A 25,008-nucleotide genomic window follows, 5' to 3' on the forward strand; every position below is an offset into this window, starting at 1 on the left:
GGTGGAGAAGAAAAAAAATTAGAAGTAAAAGAAGGGAGAAACGGAATGTACTTGTGCCATTGAGCAATTTGAAAAAAACGAGGAAATTAAAACTCTTTTTTGGATGATAGATGTTAAAAAAACAATAAAATAAAATAAACTCCAAAGTGGTAAATATGAGAGAATTTGAAAACGAAAGAGAAGGAAAAAAAAAAAAGAACAAAATAAATAAATAAATAAAGAAGGGAAAAAGGGAATGGATTTGAGCAATTTGAAAAGTATAAGGAATTTAAAACTTTTTTTTTACCAACTACTTTCCAAACCTCATGTCACTTACTTTTTAGTGGTTTTGAAATACTTTTTTGAAATTATTAAATAAGTTAAGTTATATTAGATTATCTACATTATTTTCTATTACATATTAATAACTTATCTCTCAAAAAAACTAATAACTTAACAATACTTATTATGGAGGTCCTACTCTCAGTTTTAGATAAACAACTGCAAACTTTATTACTACCATTCTAGGTTTGTTAACAATTTCTTTAGTTTTTTTTTTTTTTAAATATTATTCCTATTGCATATGATTTTTAAGTATTGGGAATAATTATTAATTTCATGTTTAGCATAAATTTTAGGTATAACAAATTATTACAGATAGCAAAGAATACCAAATTATTATTGGTGTTGGACTTATCATGTATTATTGGTACTAGAATTTCTTTTCCTATTAAATTATAACTTTTATTTTCAATTGATCATAACTTTAAACAAAATGAAAATTTAAAATTTTTGTATGACTATTCCGTGCATCACACGGGTTAACGACTAGTATTGTTTAAAAACTGAAAACATATGTTTAAACTCCTATACCAAATGACTCCTAAAGCTTTGAATTTTGAATCTTTGGTTCACCCAACCATATTTTCCAAATGTATAATAATTTTAACAAGGGTAATTCTACTGTACCCTTTTTCTTTTCTTTTTTTCTTTTTTTTGGTACAGTACTCAATAGTAGGCAACCTGCTATACTAGGTTACCAAAATATCATATTTAATAGTATTATCTTCACATTGTGTAGTACTAACATCACATATGACTGTACTTTTGTCACATATGGTGGTACCCTTATTTTTTCTCACATTCAATGGTACCATCCTCACATTGTGTAGTACTAACATCACATGTAACTGTACTTTTGTCACATTCGGTGGTTACCCTATTTTTTTGTTACATTTGATGGTATCGTCCTTACATTTTGCAATACCAATATCATATGTGACTATACTTTTGTCACATTTGGTGGTTCCCCTATTTTTTTCACACATTTGATGGTACCATCCTCACATTGTGCAGTACCAACATCACATGTGACTGTACTTTTGTCACATTCAGTGGTTCTCTTATTTTTTTTCTCACATTTGATGGTACTATTCTCACATTATGCAGTACCAACATTACATGTGACTGTACTTTTATCACATTCTCTAGTTCCCTTATTTTTTTTCTCACATTTGATAATACTATCCTCACATTGTGTAATACTAACATCATATATAACTGTACTTTTATCACATTTGGTAATTCTCTTCTCTCTTTTTTTTCACATTTGATGGTACCATCTTCACATTGTGCAATATTAATATCACATGTGATTGTACTTTTATCACATTAGGTGGTTCCCTTTTTTTTTCTCACATTTGATGGTACCATCCTCACATTGTGCAGTACCAAAATCACATGTGACTGTACTTTTGTCACATTCAGTAGTTCTCTTATTTTTTTTAACATTTGATAATATCATCCTCACATTGTGTAATACTAATATCACATGTGACTGTATTTTTGTCACAGTCAGTGGTTCCCTTTTTTCTCTCACATTTGTGCAATACCAGCATCACATGTTACTATACTTTTGTCACATTTGATGTTCCCTTATTTTTTTTCACTTTTGATGGTACCATTCTCATATTGTGCAGTACCTACATCACATGTGACTATACTTTTGTCACATTCGGTGGTTCCCTTTTTTTTTCTCACATTTGATGGTTCCATTGTCATATTAAGTAGTACCAACATCATATATGACCGTATTTTTGTCATATTCAATAGTTCCTTTTCCTCTTTTTTTTTTTTTTAAAGGCTAAATGAAATTACTAAGATAGTTAGCTTTAAATGAAACTTCACTACTAAACTTTTCAATTAATTAAAAATTATCTTTCAATTAACACCATCAATAAATTTTTAAAAAATCTAATAAAAGTTTGATTATTTACTTCTACTAATTTTTATTTTTATTTTTTTTTCACACTCTTACTTCTACTAACTCCATTAGCAACTTTTGACACCCCAATATTTAATGTAATAAAAGAAATTTTTTTGAAGCCAACATTAAATCCCACATTCACAACCACTGAATTTGCCAATTTGAACTCCAATCAGACTTGCACTACACAAAATGAAATTTCAATGTTCAAATAGATATGTGTTTGTTAAGCTCTAAGATTATACCATCTAAAAGAAAATTTTTGTGAACAACAAATTTTCAATAGTGATGGTTTCAATGACACTTCTTTTGCATCCATATCATCTTATAAAACCAGATCAAATAACTCTACTTATTCTGATGTAGGATTTTTTGCCATTTAACATGATTTTCGAAACAATTTTTTTAGTTGGTATGTTTTTGAAACATATTTGTAAACTAGCATTTTGAGTCTTAAAGACTCGAGATTGCTTAAGGAACTCAAGCCTTTAAAACTCAAGTACATGATCGAGTTTTAGTCATTCATAAATACAGAACTCATTCACAGTATGTTATTTGCAAATAATAAAAAAAATTATAATTATAAATTTTATATATTCATCAAGACAAGATAACTACGACATAAAAATGCAACAACTTGCTCAGTGATTTGATTATACAATAGCAACAATAAAATGCAAAAATAATGTCATAGTCCATAGATCAAACTCTATAGAAGGTTCATTATAGAAGAAAGAATTACAATAGCCTACTTATAAAACCTTTGAAACTAGACTCTCTATTTAACCTTAACAAACTCCTCACTTACCTTCCCACTACAGTAACCTTAAAACTTTGGAATTCAGCTGTTAAGGTCATATTTTTATGTAACTGGCATATCCTATGACAAAATACAATTTACTTGTATTTTGATAGTTTTAAGTGGACTCAAGAATATTATGAAGTATGTTGACAAGACTTTACAAGCGATACTATTGAAGACATGAATATTACTCAAGAAACTGCTCAAGAAAAGCTGGATCTGCAAGTCCCGATACCTATCTCGACACATTTGATCTATCGAGATTAATGAACCTTGATATCTAGTTTGATACATCTCAATCTATCAAGTTGACAGATTTCAAAATATAGCCTAAAACATTTGAATTCTAATTGGCTATTGTTTATGGGTTTGTTTAAACCTAATAGAAATGGGAGAGCTCATTTAAAAGGCCCATCAAGCTCCTATTTAAATAAGGTGGTAGAAAAAGAAAACACTAACCCTAATGCTTCATAAGGTTTTCTTATTGAAACTCTAGCCTCCATCTTTTGAACTTGTGAGTTCAGAAAACAGAAGAAAGAGATCATGTTACGACAAACGAAGATTTTTGGGTATTGTACCAAGTAAAGTCTCTGGCACCAACAAATGAAGATCTTATTGGTGACATGAAAATCACCCGATGAGGGTTGTGCCTTATGAAGGTTTTCCCCACTAATCATTCTAGATTATTTGGTGATTTGTTCATGTCTTCACGATATTGCATGTAATTTGACGTAATTAATCAATTTTGGGTAATTGAATTAATTAACAAGGGTCAATTTATAACACAACATCTTCTACATAAACTTTCTCCATAATCAAACCCCATCCCAACAAGTCAACAACCCGGAAGTCACTAAGAATTTTTGGTTTTTGTGGTTTAGATGAACAACACTTGCATGTAAAATATTTAATCTCACAATTAATAGGGATGGCAATTTTTCCCCACCTCGCTTGACCCGTCTCTCCTCACTTCACTCCATGTAAGTTTTTCCCGTCTTGCAAAAGTGGTGCAGTGGGGATGGAGTAAGATTTTAGACCCGCACCATGGGGCGGGGCAGGGATAGGTTTAGACTTTTTAGACCCCCCCCCCCCCCCCCCCCCCTGCATTTTTTTTTTTTTTTTGAGAATGTCCCCGCCCTACATTGATAAGGATTAAATTGTAAAGTTATCATACCCTAAAATCCTACTATTTAAAGAAACATATCATCAGCTTATTTTATTCTACCTAACGTGATTCTCTGCTTTTTTTTCTCTCTAACAAAGTTGGAAATAAGTTACCACTAAATTATCATCGTAACCTTGGAGAACACTTCCTTTTTTGATTTGCTTATTAGTGAAGGTAGCACCAGATAATTTTCATGCTACTCAACAACTTGGACTGCTAATAATAGGTTCCAAATATGCTCTTATATCTCCTTGTACGTTTTCACTGAAGAAAATGTTGGATTTCTCACTGTTTTTTTTTTTTTTTTTTTTTTTTCCCCTTAATGCTGCCTCGTGTGTTTATAAAATGCTTTGAATACCTTCATACTTCTCTACCTTTGCATGACATAACACTAGAATAGGATGTTGTCATTAAAAATAAGAAAGTGTGCAACTCTTCTGGTCTTTTTTGGTTATTGCTATACCATCACCATGGATTTTTTTTTCATTCTCTCTACACCCAATAGATGTGATAATCCTTCTACAGGTAAACGACGAAAAGGGATATATATAAATATACACACACCCCAATAGAAGAAGGAATATTGGTCAAATACTAAATAGCATTTTTTTGATCATCAAATACTAAATAGCATTGGTTCAAAAATAAAAAATAAAAAATAAATTAAATAGCATGTACTATTCTAAAGTCTATTTTTTTGAGAAATTACTATACTAAAGTCTAAACGACGAAAAAGGAATAAAATGATTTCTCAAGCGGCTACTATTATTTATATTAGTTTATAACAAGTGCATATGTACAGTACAATTTAAAAAATATATAATTACACATATATATATATAAATTCAAATTACTATCTCTCTTATTTTTTTTATTTTAATTTCTTTTAGATATACACATGAGTTTACTCTTTCTTTTTTTGTTTATTGAGTTTTTGATGATTGGACAAAATTTAGATATAGCACCTTATGTACTGTTCCTTAAGTTCCCTTCTTAAAATTCAGTTATGTAGCTACTTAGCTAAAAAATACACTTTCAACCCATGAGAAAAAATTTCACATGGCAGAATCTTAAAAAATGAATCTAAGGAATAGCACCTAAGTATTGCTTTTGATGATTTATTTATATTAGACTCTTCGTCTTTTGCACCTCATTAACTCACTTAAAACAAAAATTTTTAAAATTTAAATAGAACACGTCACAAAATTAGACAACAGTTGGAATTCAATTTAAAATTTAATTAGATTTTCTCTCAACTTTACCTATTAATATATATATATATATAGAGAGAGAGAGAGAGAGGAAATCTTTTATTGTTCTTATTATATATATATATATATATATATATTATATTTTCGGTTCGTCTTTCATTATCGCAGTAGTTAACATGTAATTATTTATTAATGTTTGATTTCATGTCAAGTTTAATTTCAATTTCATAGTAGATGCCTCGGACCCATATTGTGAGTAGGAGGTGCCTCATCCGTTTTCAAGTGATTGTGAATAGGAGGACCCATATTTTGAGTAGGAGGACCCATATATTTTCTGAGCATTGCGAATATATGTAACTTTTGCTAAGCCATCTTGTGAATTGCATAAGTTTTCCTCCAAACATAATCACGTTATGTGAGGATTTATGTGTAAACTGTTAAACATCTTAAAAATAAATGGTAAGTTGCTCATGTGATGACATGTGTTCATATTTAGAGTTATAATATTTTTCATATAAAACAATATTATAAGAGGGTTTTGTGCTACATAATAAACTTCAGGGATTAAGTGTTACATAATAAACAATTTATACATAAATCAATAACATAAAAGGGGTTAATTGTTATATATTCTAAACTTCAAGGGGTTCTATGTTTTATAAAGAAAAGCTAAGTTTGTGTATTTTTTTTCCAAATAATTTAAATAAGTCACATGACCATCAAATAGGTTATATAATTGACTGTATATGTGGATGCTCATTTGAGTTGTTACATAATGGGTTAGATGAATTCTCCTTCAAACCAATTAGGAAAAAAATTATTCTAAAAAGAAAAGAGAAAGAATCTATTTAATGATGAAAATTTACAAATTTGAATAAAATATATATATATATATATAGTATCGCATTATTTAAAAATTTTATAATTCTTTATCAAGTAAAATGTTTGTGTAAATTAATAAATTATATAACACCATGTATATCTTTAGATTTGGGAAAAAAAATTAAATGCAGAGAATCCTTAATATCAAGTTGTGTACATAGCTAGAAAAATATAGAAAAATGAGGGGAAGAAAAAGTTATTTAATTAATGGCAAAACTTAGGTTCAATTCCTTATGTGTTGTACCTTTGATTTGTTAATTGAATAAAACCATGTAGTTGTATTGACCAATACACGGAAATGGTGATATCTTTCCAAAAACAATTATATTCAACCATGTAATTCATTGGCTAATGCAACCACAAAGTTGAATATAATAGGAGAATATATAGTAGGGCACTTGAAAATTTGTAACTAGTTTGGGTAAAACTTTTGTATAGTTCCTCATGTAATATATTAGGTTCACCAATTAAATTCAAACACATAGTAACTCCAAGGAATTGGCCTAGTGGTGCCTAAAACCTCATGAGATCCATGAGGTCTTAAAATTAAAAGTCTAAAATCTCTAACTAGCATCATGGGGCCTCTTCAAGGAATTCTTTCTTATAATCATTTAATGTGTGCAAGACGTAAGGAATACATGCACTCGGAGGACTAGTATCTCCTTTCATTCAATTTTCCAATCTCCTTCAAGTTTTATTTAAATTTAAAACATGTGGCATTTAAAAATCAAATAAATCAGTTGTTACGCATCTAGCTAAAAAATGGGAGGAAATTTGTTTTCGTGCTTAACACCGTTATTAAGGGGGAAAAAAGAAGGCCAAACAGTTTAATTGTCAATAAGAAAGATATAATTATTTATACTTTATTAGTAAATATAATCATGTGTTTGAATTTCATTGGAGAATTTTATGTACTGCAGCTATATACTTATATATATAAATATATATCTATAATGGTTGTTCTTAGCTAAGCTAACTATATACAGTTTCATGATAATTGTTCTTATCATTAGACTAAGATATCATCGTTTTTTGTGTAGACAAAAAACTCCAAATCTCATATTTAAAAAATAAGAAATTTTATTTGTTAAGTTAACTGAAACTCTGTTACATTGATATATTGTTTATACCCTATAAAAATTACCCTTTGACTAATAGTTGAGCTAACTATCTCAACAACTAACTGCAGTAACAACTATATCTATAACAACTCCACTCCACCACCATCTCGTGACTCGCAAAAATTCAGCAGCATCCAAATAAAGAAAAGCACAACTCCTTTCTCTATAAAAAAAAGGGTAAAAAACAATGCAAATAAAGTCATAAAACCCACTTCATTATCCAAATTAAATATAGGAAAAAGAAAAAATTGTTTGTTTATTTTTTCTTTTTTTTAAATCACTGTTGTTTGCTTTCTTTTTAAGCGAATGCTACCAAACAAACCACACAAAACATAACGTCGAAGCATTTGTCATCTGTTTCTTTCTCCGATAAAGATCACACATCACATTCCCCACACGTTTAATTTAACCTCAAAACTCAAACAAACAGCATCTTCTTCATTTTTGTTTATAAAGCTATAAACTTTACAAACCAAGATCCAGAACCCAACTCAGAAAAAGCCTCAGGAAGTGATAGAAAGATAAAGATAAGGCAAAGATGTGCTGTGGGACTAGGATATGTATGCTGTGTACGTGTCTCATACTTGTGGTGATAGTTATTGGGATGCTGTTCGGGTTTGGAGTGTTCAAGAATGGCTTCCACAAGTTGAAGGACACTGTGACTCTCTGTGATCCTAATGTCAATGGAAGTCTGTGTGGAACTAAAAGGCCCTTCTTGGGTTACACAGCTCCTCCACCTTTCTGATTCTGTGATGTAATGTTTTTTTTTTTTTTTACCATTTACTAGGATTCTTTTTTTGTGTTTTCTCTTCAAATTCTCATCTGGGAATTTGGATTTTTAGGAATTACAGGATTGTTTCTTTGGATTTGTGTCGGTTTCATAATGCCTATATCTTTCTTTAATACCTCCTTAATTCTATTGTATGTACAGGATTTGTTAAGCCTTGAATCATGATCTGTGTGTTATGGATTCATTGTGTTTTTCTTTTTGAAATTTGTTTCCCAATATCATATTAATTGATTTTTTTATAACCACTTGTTTTATTTATTTGTTTATTTGTATATTTGACGTTTTGTTTTTTATAATCTGTCGAGATTGGGGTCCTCAGTGTACTTTGAATGCCGTTTTTACTTTCTTGTTCATGCCTTTTTTTTTTTGTCTTGATTTTATTACTATTAGTAAAATTTCAATGGAGCTATGAATGATTAAGCACTTAGAACAAGGAGACAGTATGTGTTGGAAATTTTGGAATCTATCATTATTCATTATGGGATTCGAGATTTAAAATAGGTAGTGGATAGCTCTGTTTCAACACCCACACCAGCCTCTCATAAACAACTCTTTTCTCTCAACAACAGCTGGTTTGTTTTAGTTCCACATTGACCTCTACGTCACACTTACCTCCATGTGATAAGGTGTCGTGGCGTGGAAGAAATGATTATAGAACTTGAAATGACGTAAAAGTTTTCACAAACATTTTCACACTTCAACTGACAAGTTATCACTAGAAAACCTCACTTTTATGTAGACTAATTATCGACACCACTTTTATTATATTAACACACGACAATCTCAAGTTTGTGAAGGTGCTGTGCATGGTGGAGCAATAATTTATAATTACTAGTACAGTACTCATATTAAATTTATTGAAAATCAAATTTGCTAACATCACTGCCAAACGCATGCTTATAAGTAGAGGGAATCCTAGTGTACTATTCATCTTGAAATTTAAAATTAATAGAAATTTCTTAACATCAATGCCAAATAAGCGTGTTTATTAGTATTAGACTTCGCTCAAGCAAGAAAAGCTATAAAGGCAAATAAATAAATAAATGCAAAATACATGCCCCATAAGCAACATGGTGTACAAGCAACATGGTGTACAAGTTTTTGAATATGGACTCATTTTAATCTACACGCAGGCCCTGAAGAGTACAATGTAAATATGGTCTTAACTTCACGACGCTCTCGCCAAGATTCTTGACAACTTTCATCTCATGAACATTATAAATTTATAGTAACAGATGGGAACTTGTGGCAGTCCAATATGGAATTTGCTATGAAACTTTAGAGTGTATAACTGCTAGAAACAATCAAGATTCACGTTCTGATCAGGAGCAGCAGTGCAACAATTGTTCACTATTCTTAGTAGTCTATGCGTTTTTTATCAGCAGTGGAACATTAAACAGCTTTTATATTAATGGGCCGAGTTGATAAAATTCTATATTGTGTATGAGCTCAGAGCAAAATTGATTTCATGTACAGTTTATATGACTGCTACAAGATTGCAAAATCAATGAATGTTACATGACAGACCCAGCATACAAGATGGGTTGGGTAATATTACTCCTACACATATCCATTTGGTTTATCTCCGCTCTTTGCTGATCTCTTCTGCAAATCCGCCTCATAATGTTGAAAAGCAGCATCTAGAGCCTGCACCATTATAGTCTTTGCCCATGAGTTTCAGCCATCAACAAGATGGCACTACATACAACAATCCAAAGCCAAAACAAATCATATGGTTCAATTATACCAAGTATTGATTTGTTTAATTAATTCTCATGATAATATGGAAAGGAGAAGGGGTGAGAACATTAACAGTACAAACAGGACAAGTGACAGGCTATCGCCAATCCACTGTCTTTCATGTTGCAGCCAAATTGAGTACTGTACTCAACCCCAAAGAGAGAGCGAGTTTGTAAGACAAATGCTGACCTGATGCATTGGACGAACAAGGAGAAAAACCTGCTGGCGAAGGTCTGAAGGAACTGATTCCTTTATTTCCTAGGATTTGACAAAAGAATAAAAAAAAAATGATGTTAACTAAAACAATATCCAAATCAGTAGTTACCAAAGCCTTGTGTGTGAGTCCAATGGAACAGAAGATGTGACTATCAAACCTTGAGCCCCATAGGAACAATGTATACACAACAAAATACAAAAGAGGTAGAGAAGGAAAACATCCAGTGTTTTCAGATATAAAGAAAATACATGTTCAATGGGAAGTTGCTCATCTTCACATGTTTACTTTATCCTACTAACATCATGCTGCAAACTGTTACCCAGTCACCTTCACATGTTAATGTTCTTCCTGAGCAGCACATTTGTTACCTTGGACAAGGAAATCAAGAAACTCTCCGTTTTTATGATGGAAAATTTTGAGACATTAATATTACAAACAAAATAAGATAAAAGGGGAAAAGTTTGAGATAAAAGGAAATCTAGAAACTCTCCATTCTTATCTTGCTTAACCTTATTTTGATATCTACCAAGAATATCAACCAATTTTGTTTAATATTCAGATGCAGTCAACAAATGGACAAAATTAATGCAATTTAAATATCCAAGAGGATTCGAGTGCTCTAGAAAATCAAAACTATTGAAAATGACTATATACAATAACGGCGAACTGAAGACAATAATCAAGAAGATATGTTGATGGGGTTGGAAGAATCAAAAGCTCATGAGTGGAACAAATAAAATAAAAGGGATTTTTTTTTATAAGATACCTCCAGCTGTGGATAAATTTTTGACATGGCATCCTTCACTCTGCTCACCTGCACATTAATCACTAAATGAATATGGCAATAGGCATGCTGAACCAATCCAATCAAAAGACAACAATGTCAAATAAAAGGAAACTCATGCAGTAAAATTTCAGAAAATCCATATTCAAATGCTGTGCATTACATATCCTCATTTTAATCAAAGTCATATACTCACATTTGAGGGCAACAGTTCTTGACTGTATTCTTCATTCTTAAACCAATATATTATATTTTGGTAAGTGTTCTTAAAACAATATACTACTGAAAAGACATACAGAGTTCATTCTTCTATTCCAATATCAGTTTTGTATTATCCTTGCCACAATGAAATTGACATTTCTAAAACTTATAGAACTTGAAGTTCTAAGAAAATATTTAATAGTTAATTATCATAAGATTTGGCATTATAATATTTCAAAGCAAGAACAAGATTTCAGATAATAGATTTAGAAAGTTTGCAAAAATCTGAAACCATGATAAATAATCCAGTAACTCCTCACAACCTTTAATTTGATAACATCAAGCCCATAAACTGCATGAGACTTCACCTTAATCTACTTAACATTGGAAAAATTATAGTGTTATGCACTTTACCAAGATGCTTATAGTGGTTTGCTGACAGTTTACTATCTATAACTCTTTTGCCCACAAACAAATGCTCAACCATAAATAAATAAATGTGTTTAACATGACTCTTGTCCATGTTAACAAATACAACACTTACCTTAGCATAAAGATATGATGTAGTAATTGGATATGAAGACCAAAAGTGCCTCAGTAATTCTTGAATGGATATCCAATGCTGGAAACAAAAAAAACTCTTCTTATTAATATTAAAATCACTGAAAAACCAAAATTCATAGAATATACAATTAATAAGTTCAACATAACACAAAAAAAGAATTGATTCTAGCACACAGCCAGCTTAATCAATTCTTCAACAAATAAGATATCCATGGTGTTTAGCCACATTTTTCTAGAAGAAGCTATATATTATTTTAAGAAACACACATCTACTCACATGTAGTAGTTCCTCTTTAGTTGTGTTGGGCAAGCTGTTCAGTATACCCTCTTGAGCATTCTTCCCAAGTTGAAATTTGGTACTTGAGATGTTCTGGGTCAATCCATTAAGGACCTGAACCATACAAATTACACACTTAAATTATGCAACATATATATGATAGCATATCACTTTTTCGGGGTTTTTGGGGATAAGTAATATTATATCTAATATCTTAAGGCTGGCACAAAATAAAGATGATATTACCATAACAGCAACCTCAGGTCTGACTACAGGATCACTTAATCCCATTGCTTTTATCTCTGATATTGAACCCCTCAAAGAACCATATGCTTCCTCAGAGCTCAGGCTACATCTTAATTGTTCTGATCCAGCTCGTGTATCATCAGAAGTTTTAAGTTGTTGGGAATCAAAGTAATCACGAGGATCCTGATTTTGGAAAAGCACGTATAAAACATCTGTATGACAATAATTTAGAAGCATTGTACAATGTATACAAAGTTCGACCTTGATACAAAGTGGAGCAAGAGGGTGATCATGAGGTGCCTGAAGGTCCTCCATCTCAGTCATCCGTGAAATTCTATCAAGCCTCTCCTGCTTTGCATTCTCGTCAGATTCTTCACCACAATAGTACAAGAATAAGTGCAAATTCTATAGAAGACTTGAAAAAAGGAAGTGGGATTTTTTTAACAAACAAAAATAAATCATGCTAACCCTGTCTTGACTGCGCAAGTGCTTCTGCTACAGTTCGTGGATCTTCCAACTCTACATCTACATTAAGGTTACAAACCAAAGTTATCTACCTATATTTAATGAATAAAAAGGAAACTCAGCTAGTATAAAATCAAATAACTGTCTGAAGAAAATGAAATTTGGTGAGAAACAGAATAAATAAATTCAAGAGAGATCCTTACCAATAGTTCTTCCTTCGAGAACAACTTCGCCTTGTCGGTTAAGATCTTGCAAGAAAGTTCTCTTGAATTGCTCATGCTGTGAATCAGTTATTTCCTTGCTACCATCACGAAAAATTCCATGATCCTGCAATATACAACCAGATAAGATACATAGGGATGTACATGTACACCTAGAAATTTTCCACTATAGAAGCAGATGATTTTATCTAATAACAAGGAAAATTAACCAGATAATAAAAACTATCCCATTTGCTATTTTCTACTCTTAGAAGAAGTAATGGTTCATATATCAAGTACAGAAGTAAAAACTGCTGACATGTTCCAACTTTTAGCACAAATCACCAATTAGCTCCCTCAAAAATTTGTCAAAGCAAGTTATCGTGACAGAAGCCAATAAACAAGCAGGAATCTAATTACACAGTGAATTTGAAGTGACAAACAAAAAAACCACCTTTTAAATGGATGCCCTCATTGAGTAATTCCATGAATGCAGAAATGATAAAGTAAACAACTGTGAATCTTGTCATTTAAAAGAAATCATTTACCACCTTTCTTTTTTCTTTTTTCTTTTTCTGTGGGTGGGGGGGGAGAGGGATTTAAAGAAGTATGGTTTCTCCAACAATATTTTTTGAGTTCAAAAGCTACTAGCATAAAAGTGTAACTTTGTATTATCAATATAGAATTGCATAGACCTCTTCAAAATCAAGTCTTAAATCTATAAAGTCCTTCCCAACACTGACTAGTAACTTCAGAGTTTTGTAATTACTTCTTTGCAAATCTCTATGTCAACTTTTCTTGACTCAAAAATAAATAAATAAATAAATAAAACACTTGCCTAAATTTGAATCCCCCTTCCCAAGGATAAAAGCAAGAAAAAGAAAAGAAGACTGAGAGACAGAGAGATTAATTTAATATATCAACCAAAACAAACTACAAGAGTGGTCTAATCCCACATACTGGGAGGTGCATGTAATCATCTCCTTGGTCAGCTTCCATATCAAGAGTTGGATCAACCCGTCGAATCTGCAAACAGAAAATACAAAATAGTAAAAGTACTCAAGTAATCATACAAAATAATGCAGGAGTATCCCGTGAAAAAAAGGGAAACCCCAATTCTCAGAAAGAGTACCTTCTGCCGAGCTGCATTTGCCAATATGTCATCATCCTTCAGAAAAATGGCTAGCTCCTCGTCTTCAGCAGCCTCTGCTGCAGCTGCAACAGCATTTTTCGTACTATGGAGATATTCTGCTCTAAAATATTTTGTCCAGAAATCCTTTTCTGTCATCTGGAATACAAAAGTCAAGGGAAAAAAACACCAATACACACTTTGAGTAAAGAATATGAGAAATTAAAATTATTAAGTCTCTTTTTTTTTTTTTTTTATAGGTAATAAAAATTTTATATAATTTCATAAGTAAACCTCCTTCACAATTAAAGTGAAAGAAGAATTTGTTTCAATGCCCTCACTACCTTATTGGGAACATGATTAAGGAATGCCCGGTGAACAGCTGGTTTTAGAGCAAAAATCTGAAAGAAAAGTAAACCATTAACACTAAGGAAAAGTAAGCAGAAAAAATTCATGATCAATAAGCCACATGAATATCAAATTGTTAAAACCCAAAGTCTTATCTAGACCATGGCAGAAGCAACTATGAAGAAGCTGTAGCTCAAAAATTCAATATTTGAGCATGAACAATGATACTATCAAAAATATCCATATGGAAACAAATAAACCCTTTAAAAAACAAAGGATGAGGTCATGTGTTAAAGACCCATGGGGTGCGTGTGTTGACTAACCAATAAAAATCACTATAATGCCAGTGCATGTTTATAATCACAATCAGAGTGTTTGTTTCTTATCTTTCTTTGTATTTAATTATTCTCCAAATTATTTCTGCATATCATTGTCTACAAACACTTATCAAGCAAGTCAGCAACTACCAATATAATGACCAATGACAATGTTTAACACATGCTTACATCTTAACCTCAGCCAAATATATTCACATTTCACAAATGATTGCCAACTATGTTTGGCATCAACCAAAGATCTTATGGTGGGTAGGTCTCAAAAAAACCAACTGCTAACAAACACCCAAAAAAAACCAAAAACCAAAAAAAGAAAGAAGGACCATGCCTGATATTTGATCTCTGGTGTCAAATTGAATGTAACCTTGTTTGTCTGGAAACACAACAGAAGAAAGAAAAATATTAATTAGTCCCCATGCATGAAACCACAAGCAAAATGTAACTTGCAAAGGAAAACAGCATTAACTCTTGCAATAAAGAAAATGCAATAATCGTAATACACCAATGTATGGGAAAAAATTGTCTAGATCTATAAGATCTTCACATTGTAACGCAAGCACACACATGCACACCCAACCACCCAAGTGTCATCACAAACATTAGAGAGAGAGAGAGAGAGAGAGAGAGAGAGAGAGAGAGATCTGATGTACCCGGCCATCAGTCATGGGTTTGATGTCTAGAATCATTGAACTTTTAAAACCAACCCGTTGTTTGGACTTTGTGCCACTGTCTCCATCAAGCAACTTCTGTATTAAATTTTAAGTTCAGAAAATGTTAGAAAAACATATCAAGAGAGCAAAAGATTTTTATTCAAACTCTTCCATTGAATGTTACAAATTCTTTTCAACAAGTCAACAGGTTCTAGTAAAGATCTTCCACTGGAAATTTAGTAAATTACAGAAAGGTCTAATCCAATTGAGCTCAAAGTTCAAATATTAAACATAAAGCAAAAGGCAGCATAATTAAATACATACTCAAAAAGAAAACTTACCTTCCTTGTAGCCCAGAACTCAGATTCTGTCAAGATATTACCAAGCACAAATTTCTTATGAAGGTTCTGCAGCTCACTGTGAAAGTTAAAAGTTCAGGGACATCAAACAGTAACTAAGAATCTGAAAGTAAGAAAACTATAAGGTGTAGGAAAATCACCACATTTAACAGCAAGCATCCAGTAAAGAACAATACTGATTTATAGAATTATTCCTAAAACATGTAAATCAAACTTTCTTTAGCACAAAAATTAACCAATGCTTATCATACTTCTTATTTCTTGAGCATCATATTTGTCATAAACCAAAGCAAGAGTAGATCTCAATTCAACTAAAGCTGAATTAGAATTGAGATATACGTCTACAAAAAATATATAAGATTCCTTAAACTTATAGCTCAAGAGGTGGACCACTACCAAATACATCATACTAAAGAAGGCACTTTAATTACATTTGTATAAGAAAAAACATTTAACCTATTCTCTCTCAATAGCTTTATCCGAAGCTCCATTTCCGCTGAACTGATGAGTTGTTCATCAGGATAAGTAACTGTAGATCTATCAGAAGCGGCTTTCACAGCCTCTCCAGACTTCGCTTTTGCAGTGTCTCCAGACTTTGCTTTTGCAGCATCTCCGGACTTTGTAAGAGCATTTCCTGTTCATAAGGACCACACCACATCTTCAGGATAAACAAATTTCCAGCAAATGCAAAATGTAAGTATTTATAGAATAATTAGATAATCAATATATCAAATAATGCAATGCAATACAAAAAGTATGAATAAGAAAAAGAAAGTGGTATGTTCTTCTTAACATCCTACAACCCTCAGTTGCAAATGGCTATTCTTCAAATGCATTTACAAAGGGGAAGATCCATATCAACTACACTGACCTAACAGAATGTCTAAACCTTTGAACTAGATTGACAGCACATAATTATAGGTCAAGAAGCTTGAAATAAGTAATGTGCATAATAGTTGAGACTTACCCACAAACTCTCGACAAACTTGAAGATCTAAGAAATTTTCAAACTCAAAAATGTAACTTCCACCCTGGAATAACACATAAATAGAAATTTGCATATATCATCAAATGAGGAAAAATAGCATTTAGTACAATGTTAATGTATTGAAAGTCAATTAAAATCCTAAAGTTTCTAATATGTAAAGTATGAAACATAATTTTCAAGGCACTTGAACCATGATGGGTGGAGAGATGGACATAAAGTGCCTTAGAGACTTGAGCATTAAGTGGTGCATGAGAGTTACATGAATAAAGAAAAAACCTGCTCAAGGGAGAGATTAAGCAATGGTGGATTGTTTGATCCCTCCTTAGTGTTTTTGTAACCTGACCATTCACAACAAAGAAGAAAACATTAACAACTTTAAAGCAACTAGATGCCATGAATGGCTCTCGGGGATCAGCAATTTAAAGGAAGAACCCCCCCCCCCCCGGGTGGTTTTTTTCTCAAAACACATAAAATAGATTAATTGTCATAAATATACCGATGCAAAGTGCTTAAATGCTATAAAACTCATATCTATTTCCATATCAATGCTTCAATTCCTTGGATGCAGACAGTAACAGAAACAAAAATAACTTTGAACATGACTAAAATAGATAACAAACGATAAAATACCTTTTATCAATCTAAACTCTACATCAATCTTTGAGGCTGAAGTGGGATCATTTGGCTTGAACATAATCTTGTTCTCAGTCTGCAATGAATATTTTTTTTTGATAAGTAAAATGCTTTATTGAAAATGGAATGAAAATGACCCAAGTACACAGGTTGTGTGCTAAGGATTGACTCAGTCTACAAAGAATATAAAATGAATAAAATTAAAAACATTGAAGAAACCCTGCATCAGCATCACCTAGCTGATCATGTTCAGACCTTCTTAAATCAAACCTTTAAACTCCACTTCCTACTTTTACATAGAACATATATATAAAGTTATGTGTTCAAAAAACTGTCCCTCAACTTAGTTCCATGAATATGTATGGATTTTTTTTTTTTTTTTGGGTACACAAATCAAAAGATATGAAGTACAACTAGAAGCCTTTAATGCTAACCGCCTGACCTTACCAAACCCAATTTGCTAATGGATCTCAACTAGCACAGTTGTAACCATGTTTGCAGGATCCCAATATCAGCTATCACAAGTTCTAATCTCCAGCAGTTCGCTCTAACCCCAAATAGCAATTTCACCCCTTCAGAACAATTAGTTAAACGCGGAGACACAGAGTAAAAGCCTTCCCTCAAAACCAAAAGTAAAGCTTCCCTAATAACATAATACCACATCTTGGAGTCAGCCACCCAACTGTGGGAAGCAGCTAGTTTCTTTCTACCTTCCCAGTATTTTCCAAGAAAGCTAAGTTGGATCCCTTCCAAGTAACTCCTAATGTTACATGCATCCAGCAACATTCGATTTCATATCATTTTCAAACCTCTATAAGTCAACATTATCTCAATTAAACACTACACTTTCATGCCACTATATCACAAACACCATTAGTCTAGAACGACGCATTGCATACAATTTGTGCATATCAACTGAAACCCAGTTAGCAAATTTCCCAATAAACTAAACCAGTAGTATGTGTCACAATCATATCACAAACCAACTATAATAAGCAGACATCATGAATCCAACATAAAATTTTACACATGCTCATACTTTCTTCACTAGTAGCCATTAATCACCTCCCCAAGAATAACAAAACTCAAACAAATATTAAAAAATCTTGGGAAAAATAAAACTATAATCTGCAATTATATGAACTAATAGATGTGCTCACCATCATATCAAAAACGAACCACTATATAAAAACATTATGAATTGGGCATAAAACTTAACATTTGCTCATAGTTTCCTCCCCAAAAGCATTAATCAAATGCGTAAAATCAACTGAAACCCATTGGCAAATTGCACAATAAACTAATACAGCATTATGTGTTCACCATCAATTCACAAACTAACCATAGTATACAAACATTATGAATTGGCCACATAGCTCATAGTTTTTTCAAGAACATTAATCAAATACGCAAAATCAACCAAAACCCAATTAGCAAATTGCAGAAAGAATGTATTGAGCATTGTGTTCACCCATCATATCAAAAAACTACCATAAAACCAAGAATGGCTAAAATAAAAATTAACACTTGCTCATAGCTTCTTCACTAAAATCAACCAAGTCCCAGATAGCAAAATTGCACAATAAACTAATAATATCACAATCCAACCATAAAGTTCAAACATTTATGAAGTGGGTATAAAAAATTTTTATAAAAAAAACCCCACAAAAAAATTATGCATTTCCAATATACCATTTTTAAAACACCAGGAGTACCAGCGCCTTTGGGTGAGGTCTTGTACTTGGCGCGTTTAATCACATGCCCACTGGCCATCGATCAAAGTAAAATTCAATGCTGAGCTAAAATCCAAAACCCCCCCAAAAGAAAATTGTGAAAGTATGATTGGGAAAAAGGGTCAAAGTGATAGAAGGGATCTATGAATGTATGTAGAGAGATAGAGACAGATGGTATGTGGGTTTGGTTTGGTTTGGTTTGGTTTGGTTAGGGATTAACTATAAGCTACTGATGAGGACTGAGGATCGTGTAAGCCTTTTGCGTTGTGTACGGACGAATAAGAAGAAGGGAATCAAAAATACAAAAAACAAAAACAAAGAGAAACTTTTTGCTTTTAAAGGGGTTTGCTTGGAATGATCTGTGTGTGCGTTGCTGGCTTTGGTTTTGGGCTTTTGAGAGAGAGAGCGCCAATGATGAATGAATTTACCGGTGCAAGTTTTTTGTAGAAACTACTACTGCTATTGTTATGTATCAGGGCATGATGGTCATGTGTTGTAATAGTAGTGTAGTGTGCTTTGGGTGGGGCTTAGATAGAAGACATGTGGCAAAATAAACCAATCCAAAGGTTTAAAAACAGCCACATCATATAAAAGAAAGCCTTTATTCTCTCATGCTTTTTGTCTCTCCGAATTCATGGGTTGCTACTGGGATTTAGATTCTCTATTTTTTCTAAGGTATTTCACCAAATTGATTTTCTAAAATCTTAACCATTCTTTAATGATTTAATGGTTTGGATTTTGGGATTCAGATCCTTTAGATTTTATAGGGTACTCTACCAATAAATTTCTTTAAATCATAACCACTCTTTTATAATTTAAGGTTCTAAATTTTGTCATATCAGCCTTTTAGTAACAATACTCTTAAAATTAATAAAATAATATTGCAAATAAAACAATTAAAATTATTGTTAGTGGAATGTTAACATGACAAAATTTACGAATTCAGATCCTTTAGATTTTCTAAGATACTCCACCAAATAGATTTTCTAAAATCTTAACTATTCTTTAATAATTTAATGGTCTAGATTTTGGGATTCAGATCCTCTAGATATGCTATGGTACTTTACTAATAGATTTCTTTAAATCTTAACAACTCTTTTATGATTTAAGGGTCTAGATTTTGTTATATCAGCATTCTACTAACAATACTCTTAAAATTAATAAAATAATGTTGCAAACAAAACAATTAAGATTATTGTTAGTGGAATGCTGACATGACAAAATCTAGAGATTCAAATCCTCTAGATTTTTTAGGATACCCTACTAAGTAGATTTTCTAAAATCTTAACCATTCTTTCATAATTTAATGGTCTAGATTTTTTCATGTCAGCATTCCACTAACAATAATCTTAATTGTTTTATTTGCAACATTATTTTATTAATTTTAAGAGTATTGTTAGTGGAATAATAATATGGCAAAATCTAGACCCTTAAATCATAAAAAAGTTTTTAGGATTTAAAGATTAGAGCATTCATCTCTGCAAAAGGTCCACCTTAATTTAAAGTTTGAAACAAAAAATTTTGGACAAATTTTGGACTCAGGGTGCTTTTACCATTTTTTTTTTTCAACGCTCTAGCCGTCTCACATTCCTTGAAATAAGTTGTAGTAATTTATGGATTAATGACATTTTTTGTGATATCTTATATATATGGTTTGAACCTCATTACTTATTTTTCTACTAACTTATTGGCTAATGACACCCTTAGCGGTTTTGATTATTATCTATAAAGATATGTGTCGATCTAGGTTTGGATTTAGGGTAATACCTTAATCCAACTTTCTATAAAATTCATCGAACTATCTTATGAGTTGAACCATCCATTTCACCAAAATATCCTTTTATTCTCTTTGATGAAATATAATTTTATGCGGAGAATATGGCAAATGTAAAGCTTGCAAAGGATTTTATTTGGAATGCACTTATGGTTGTTCTTGTCACAACTTTAACCTTAACAATAGGTGTGCTTCTTGATTGCTCACTATGGAATCTGAAGTCCACCCAAATCATGCAAATCAGTAGGGTATGCCTCGTCAATGTATTATCTCGCCCAAATAGTAATGGATGATAAAGGAAGGATGAGCCCCCTTTTTAAAAAAAAAATACTAACTCATGCCCTTAGGTCATATGTTAGTAAACCTAAAAAAAATGCGAACCTCGAAACATGAGAGCGATATCTACATATAATTAATGCATCACCCGTACATGCAAGCATGAATCCCAAGACCTCCTCTCATAACTGTAATTATGACATCTTCTGTGTCCCAACTAAAGGGAATGGTAGGAATCATGGTGTGAGAGTGCTTTTTTCTTTAGCACATAGGCCCAAGGATCTTGGGCCAAATAGTTGTAATTTGGTGAACTGGGCTTGGTTCATTGTAGCTAAAGGGGCTGTTTAAGAACCAAGTGGTGCATAAGGCAAGCTTCTTACAATACATATAAACTTGCAAACGAGAATATTTGTATTGAATAACAATGAAAACAACAAAAGGAATACAAAGTAATCAGGAAATACACAAAACAATTGTTAGGGATCCAAAATTAATAAGAAATACTTCATTAGTTTTTCTTAATCGTGGATTACAAATGTGCTCACTAAGACGTAATACAATATTCAAATAAGTTCAAAAATTATAGACTTTGATGACTATCTAAGCCTCTAAGACTTGCAAAGTTTGAATCATTTTGAATCCAAATATGTGCTATAGTGGCTGTTTCTGAGATACCGGGAGATATTTCACTACTTTCTTTGAGTTTTTGACCGAGTTTCTCAACGATTCTGTTGTAATTTTCTATTACTGAATCCCCCTTTCAATGTTGACTGCCTTCCCCTTTTAGTGTCATTTCAGAGTTCAAGATACCGTTGATTTTCCCCCTTTGGCTCCCTGATTAAGTCAGCCACTGTTAAGTCAGCTACTTTAATGGCTAGTTTTTTCCCTGTTTCTGATAGTTTTCATCTTTTAGTGCTATTTCTCTAAAAGTCACTTGCTGACTTTCCATTCTGGGGTGTCCTTGGGCAACTAACCTTCAATCTCTTTTTTTTCAAGGTTTCTCACTTTTCAGACTCAGCTGTTAGTTGTCTTTCCTTGCTGTCTTTTTTCCCAGGTGGGCAGAATCTATGTTTGCTGGGCTAAAGGTTTTCCCAACCACTTCCCTTTATAGTTCTTCATTCTGGGTTTCCCGATGTACCAGCTTTTTGTTCATGAATTGTCACTCTCTAAGTTTTTGGTTCTTTGCTGCACCACTGGATGCTTGAGAAGGACATATTTGTTCTTCACTTCTTGTATTTCGTGGTACCCCTCTTGAGCTGTCTCAATCTCACGCTGTGCTGCACGTTTGAGGATCCTAAGCCTCTGGGTATCCCGGCCTAATTCTTTTACTGGACTTTACTGGATTTTTTAATGGCCTTTTTGCTGGAAATCTGAACATAAATAGAGCCTTGATGTTGATTCTTCTTGCTGCTTGAATTGGGCTTTCTTTACTTTTCATGGAATGGGCTTTCTTGTGAAATCTTGGACCTCAACACATGGAAATAACGGCCAAACATCACCCTACCAAGGTATCAAAAAAAGCATATAAAGTTTACATACCTTCCAAAGCTCATTTGGACATAAGGGTATCAATTCGGATTAGCATGTCGTGTTGAGTTAGGGATATTTGACTAAATGACTCAACCGAAACTCGATCCATTTAGTAATTGTGTCATGACCAACCTAACTTGTTAATAAGGTGAGTTGACACAACTTAACCTACTTGACACACTTAATAAACGGGTCATGTTAGGTTGACATGAATGTGACACAACCTGTTTCAACCCGCATAATATTTAATATTAAGTATAAAATCCATATATAAATAAGTTATTTACATTCCAAAAGTAGTGCATACACTTCAAGTCTTTAACCCATTTTCAAAATAAAATGAATATTTATTTGTTATATGAGTTAAATGAGTTGTGTTATAATCTTGACCCACAAAAACTCGTGTTGTGTTCGCGGATCATGTCAAACATTGACACTCCAATCTAAGCATGCAACTACTTAAAATCTTTACAATGTCCCAATACAATTTATCTATAAGCATGGGAAATTATTATTTTTAGATAAATTATTTTAGGGAATAATGTGGTTTATCAAGAGGATTGAATAACTTTTTTTTTTTTTATCGTATAATATTTTTGGAGATTAAGATTGTATGCTTCAATAACTCTTTTTTTCCCCTCAATGTAATTTTTTGATTTTATAAATTGTTTGGACATTCTAGTTGTTGGCTTCCTAGTTGGATCTCAAAAAAATGTTTGAGAGATCGAAACTTTATTTATTATTGTTTAAGAGGAGTGAATAACTTCTTCTTCTTTTATCATTTAATATTTTTGGAGATTAAGATTGTATGATTCGAGAACTCTTTTTGTTTTCCCCTTAATGTAACTTTCTGATTTTATAAATTGTTTGGACATTCTAATTGTTGGCTTCCTATTTGGATCTTAAAAAAAATGTTTGAGAGATCAAAACTTTATTTATTTATTATTATTGTTTAAGGTTATTAATGATGCAATATAATTAAATTAACAATACATGACAAATTTTAGTTAGTTTAATTGGTAAAATATTTTATTATCAAACAAGAGATTTGAGATTTTAACATCCTATACCAAAAACCAATTAATTTCTTGATTTTATGATAAAGAGCAATAATCTTTAAGCATATGCCATATATTGAATATATTGTGTTTAGTTTAAAAAAAAAAAATATATATATATATATATATCAATGTATATATATATCGCGTTTTTATATATAAATTAACAATGCATGATTTGAACCTCTTACATGTGACCCTCTTAAGAGTCATTAAATGGGCGCCTCATTAACAGGAGGCTTGGACAAAAAAGTTTGAATCAAAACTTTATATAACGTAAATGATGAAATTCTTTACTTTTTTAAACATAAAGGGACTAAGAGAGTGGGGAATCAAAATTATCCCACTCTTACATGGAACCGTTTGTAATTTATTATTGTTTTATGGTTCCTAGCATTTATGGGATATTTTATCATCTTATATTTTAGGTGAGAAAATATGCATTTTTAAAGTTCAAAATAATATTGAATTATGTTAGTTTAAACTAATTAAAAAAATTTATAGCCTTTTTTAGAAAAACAATTCAATACAAAAAAAAAAAAAAATCGAACTTTAATTTCTATAAAAGTTTTAATTAAATTCGATGAATTATTGTAATTCAAAATTTATTCATTAACACTTATTTATATATAAAAAGCACGAATGCGCTAACTACAGTAACTTGGTTTATTTCCTTTTTTTTTTTTTTTCTTTTTCTTTCTTTCTTCCAGAAATATCGTCTAGCAGTCCACTCCTTTTTTTTCTTTTTTTAATTTTTATATAAAGCTGTTAGTTAACAAAATAAATTATCATAATATTTTCACAATTGTTAAGGTGATAATTCCTTATAGGTCAAAATAAAATATATTATAAAAACTAACCACAACTAAAAATAAAGTTATTGTGAAAAAAGAAGTAGTACATCCACAATATTTTACAAAACACTTTCAAAACAAATGTGTGAATGCGTAAAACTATAGTAGTATCTATATATATATATATATTTTTTTTTTTTGTTCAATATGTACTGTTTACTGGTCTTTTTTTTCTTTTTTTTTCCAGTAACATTGACCAATCAACTCTTTATATGTGTGTGTGTATATATATATATATATTTTTTTTGATAATCGTATATATACACACACACACACATATACATACATATATATATATATATATATTTATATATAGCTGTTAGTTAACACGATAAATTGTCACAATATTTTTACCATTGTTGAAATTTTAATTCCTTATAGGTCAAAATAAAATATCATACTAGGACTAACCAAAACTAAGAATAAAGGTA

At 31.6% G+C, this 25,008-nt stretch overlaps 2 protein-coding genes across 4 annotated transcripts; one reads left to right on the forward strand and one right to left on the reverse strand.

The window, feature by feature from the left end:
• The first annotated feature begins 7,863 nt into the window (after positions 1-7,863).
• LOC115957609 lies at positions 7,864-8,420 on the forward strand. The gene has a single exon (XM_031075897.1). It carries the CDS (start codon positions 7,965-7,967, stop codon positions 8,169-8,171), a length of 207 nt encoding a protein of 68 aa, XP_030931757.1. The 5' UTR covers positions 7,864-7,964; the 3' UTR covers positions 8,172-8,420.
• A 1,183-nt stretch (positions 8,421-9,603) lies between these two features.
• Positions 9,604-19,536, reverse strand: LOC115957249 (general transcription and DNA repair factor IIH subunit TFB1-1-like). 3 transcript variants are annotated; one of them, XR_004084329.1, is made up of 21 exons: positions 19,045-19,536; positions 17,350-17,428; positions 16,996-17,057; positions 16,699-16,762; positions 16,188-16,365; positions 15,714-15,789; positions 15,373-15,468; positions 15,051-15,095; positions 14,384-14,440; positions 14,043-14,198; positions 13,871-13,936; positions 12,914-13,037; positions 12,714-12,770; positions 12,507-12,616; positions 12,246-12,428; positions 12,000-12,113; positions 11,703-11,780; positions 10,940-10,987; positions 10,422-10,541; positions 10,146-10,214; positions 9,848-9,863 (listed from the first exon to the last, which is right to left on the reverse strand). XR_004084329.1 is itself a non-coding variant. In XM_031075445.1 (20 exons), the coding sequence occupies exons 1-20, from the start codon at positions 19,123-19,125 to the stop codon at positions 9,777-9,779; spliced, it is 1,830 nt and encodes a 609-aa protein (XP_030931305.1). In that variant the 5' UTR covers positions 19,126-19,536; the 3' UTR covers positions 9,604-9,776. The 3 variants fall into 3 exon arrangements, 2 of the variants coding, with proteins under 2 accessions (XP_030931305.1, XP_030931307.1); XM_031075445.1 differs by lacking the exon at positions 10,422-10,541 and having other exon boundaries at positions 9,604-9,863; XM_031075447.1 differs by lacking the exon at positions 10,422-10,541 and having other exon boundaries at positions 9,823-9,914.
• Positions 19,537-25,008: the final 5,472 nt, after the last annotated feature.

The sequence above is a fragment of the Quercus lobata genome, chromosome 8 (genome assembly GCF_001633185.2).
Source record: "Quercus lobata isolate SW786 chromosome 8, ValleyOak3.0 Primary Assembly, whole genome shotgun sequence".
In the NCBI taxonomy this organism is placed as follows: domain Eukaryota; kingdom Viridiplantae; phylum Streptophyta; class Magnoliopsida; order Fagales; family Fagaceae; genus Quercus; species Quercus lobata.